General features: G+C 33.1%; 1 protein-coding gene across 1 annotated transcript in view; it reads left to right on the top strand.

The window, feature by feature from the left end:
• Positions 1-2287, top strand: part of SWT1 (SWT1 RNA endoribonuclease homolog (S. cerevisiae)) — a gene marked incomplete at its 3' end in the record, with an annotated part of 43797 nt that extends 41510 nt beyond the window's left edge. Inside the window, exon 14 of the mRNA XM_008588365.1 lies at positions 2139-2287. Coding sequence (XP_008586587.1) covers positions 2139-2287 — 149 coding nt within the window. The remainder of the gene's footprint in view (positions 1-2138) is intronic.
• Positions 2288-2805: the final 518 nt, after the last annotated feature.

Below are 2805 nucleotides of genomic sequence, written 5' to 3'. Positions count from 1 at the left end.
TAATTATTGTTATTTATATATTATTGTTATTTATGTATCTAAATAATTATTGTTTTTAAAATAATTATTGTAATTTATATGTCTAAATAATTATGTTAACTTTACTCTAAATAATTTTTGGCCTGAATGAGGGTACTTCAAAAAGTTCATGGAAGTATTTGTGTTATCTTTCAATTCCATTTTTTCATGAGCTTTTTGGAGTACACTCGTATAAGCATTAAGCTATTTCATCAATGTAGATTTCTTTTTTTGTTCGCTCTGTATACAGAATTTATCCTTGTTATTTCCCTTTTTTCATAATTTTCGTAAGACAGAAATCAAATGATTAATTCAAGGATATAACCCCTACTAAACATAGGCAGCATTGGAAAATTACCCTTAAAAGCAGTTGTGCCCAGTTATATTTTCCTTGGGAGATTTACTGAGTTCATCAGATCTACAGTTTATCCTACTTATAGTATATCTCAATCTCTCTTTTCTCATGGGAATTTAAACTAGTCATTGGCTTTGGAAAGACCTAAAAATGTTCCTGTAAGGAAACGTACTGGCCTTTGTTGTTGTTGTTGTTTGGATAAAGGGGGAGCCACAGAGGCTTGGCTATAATCACATTAGGTTAAGTACTTTGTTGTTGTTGTTTGGATAAAGGGGGAGCCACAGAGGCTTGGCTATAATCACATTAGGTTAGAGTTTCTGAATATTGTGGAATTAATTATTAAAACATACTTTTAAAATTTTATTTGACCCATCAGGATTTCTCAAGCAAGTTCTTGTTATGGAGTGATACAGAGGAATTCTTTATTTTTAACTCTAGTGCCAATGAAAAACTGTGCGACTGTTTCAGAATATAATAGAGTCTCTGAAACTGTGAACATTAAAACAAAAGCAAAGCAAACACGTTGTAGCATGGTCATTTTGCTTTTGGAAAACTGTTATGTAGCATTCTGCCTTAACCATAGAAAGAAAAATTTTTTCAGTTCTGAGTTTTGTGACATTAGAAGGTTACTTAATTTTGTTGTTCATAACTTTTTAAATCTTTGACATTATTGTCACCACTTTTCCTAACTAGTTTGAGGATTTAATGTAAACAATTTTAGTTTCTTGGGAGAAAATTGTTTTACCTTTAAATTATTATTTGTAGATTATCTCACTTTAATTTACAGGGAAAAAAATTCCACTTGCTTCCTTTCCTTGCCCAATTTGTTTATTTTTTGCTGAAGTTTTGTTGTATACACAGAGGTAACTAAATTTTCAGTAAATTTAGTATTGCTTTATGTGACGGAATTGAAGGTAAGTCACTACATGCTGAGTTGATTTTGAGAGGTACCACAAATAATATACATGCTTACCTCTAAAATGTGACTCTTCTGATGTCTCCATAGTAATTAAAAAGCCACAATCAAAAACACCTCCATAGTAATAAAAAGCCACAAGTGCATTTGGTGAGGGAATGGTAAGAGAACACTTTTATTGGCAAAGAAGGAGAGGTTCACTTAAGCTACTTTGAAACCGAGTTCATTGGTTTCAGAGTCTCAAAGCCAGATTTGTCATCAGTTCTTTGGTTAAGATGCCGTTGCTGGGCAAGTTTCTTTCAGAGCATCTTATCTGAATTACTGCAATTCGAAAGAATGTCCAATGATAAATCTTGTCACGGAAATATGTGCATATGTGCAAAGCAGGATATGGGTGAAGGACATGAAAGGATTTCTGGTGGGTTTTAGAAAGTCCTTGGAAACAGTTCTTATCTCAGACAAGCAAGCATGATCCCCCTTCCTTCTTGCCTTTCCTGGCCCTATTTTGTCTTAGTCTGAACAAAAGTGATTTCCTCAATTTTCACAGGTGATTATCTCTTTTCTGAAGAGTATAATATTCTTTTGCTTTTTACTTTGAAGTTGACCATGCAGAGAGAACTCCTAGAATCTGAATACTGAATACCAGCATCAACTCGAAGGACTTTGCTGATGACTAAGTCTGTTTAATTGTTGCTTTTTATAGCAGAAGGATAAATTAGGAGTGGTGTGTAGGTGTAAATGTGTACTCTTCATAAATTTCAAAATTAAAATGAGATTAGTGTTCCAAAGGCTTTTTTGTGCTATATATTCATTCTTACATATTTTTCTTTCTTAATTTTCTATTACCAGCTAATAATGCAGCGGATTTTCTAACAGTGAATTTCCTGCTTCAGGATTCTAAAAGTTTGTTACATGCTTTTAGCACAAGGTCAAATTATGATGGTACTCTTCCACAGGCCTTTGCTCAAGTAAACAAACTGCTCCAGACGTTTATGGAGGTAAGATACCTTTGGAATGCTGTGTAGAGTAGCTAAAAGTGTATTTAGCTGATAACACCAAGGTCCAGGGTTCACAAAAACAAATGTGTTTCTCAGACAACAGTGTGTAAAGGATAATTTAATTCTAACTTATTCTAACATACTAAAGGTGTTAAGTAAACATTAAGTGAATTGAATAAAGAATAAGCAAATCTTATCACGAGTTATAAAACACACATCCTTTTATGGAAGCTGCGTCACAGCAGTTATTGGGATTTTATATTATTTCACTTAGGATAGAAGAAAGCTGTGCATTGTTGTTTGACTGTTAGTGTCCAGTGCCTAGGCCAGTGGATCTCACATGCTTTGAAAACACTTAGGAAATTTTTTTAAACATGTGGATGCCAAGACTCTCTCAAACCTTACTGAATTACATTTTTGGCAGTGGTGCCCAGAAATGTTGTTGTTCTTATTTTACTTTTTATTTTGAAATAGTCAAACTTATGAAAAAGTTTCAAGAGTAGTACGAAGAATTTCCA

This window comes from Galeopterus variegatus, unplaced genomic scaffold (assembly GCF_000696425.1).
Source record: "Galeopterus variegatus unplaced genomic scaffold, G_variegatus-3.0.2 Scaffold4789, whole genome shotgun sequence".
Lineage (NCBI taxonomy): Eukaryota > Metazoa > Chordata > Mammalia > Dermoptera > Cynocephalidae > Galeopterus > Galeopterus variegatus.
This window is presented reverse-complemented; position numbering and strand designations above follow the sequence as displayed.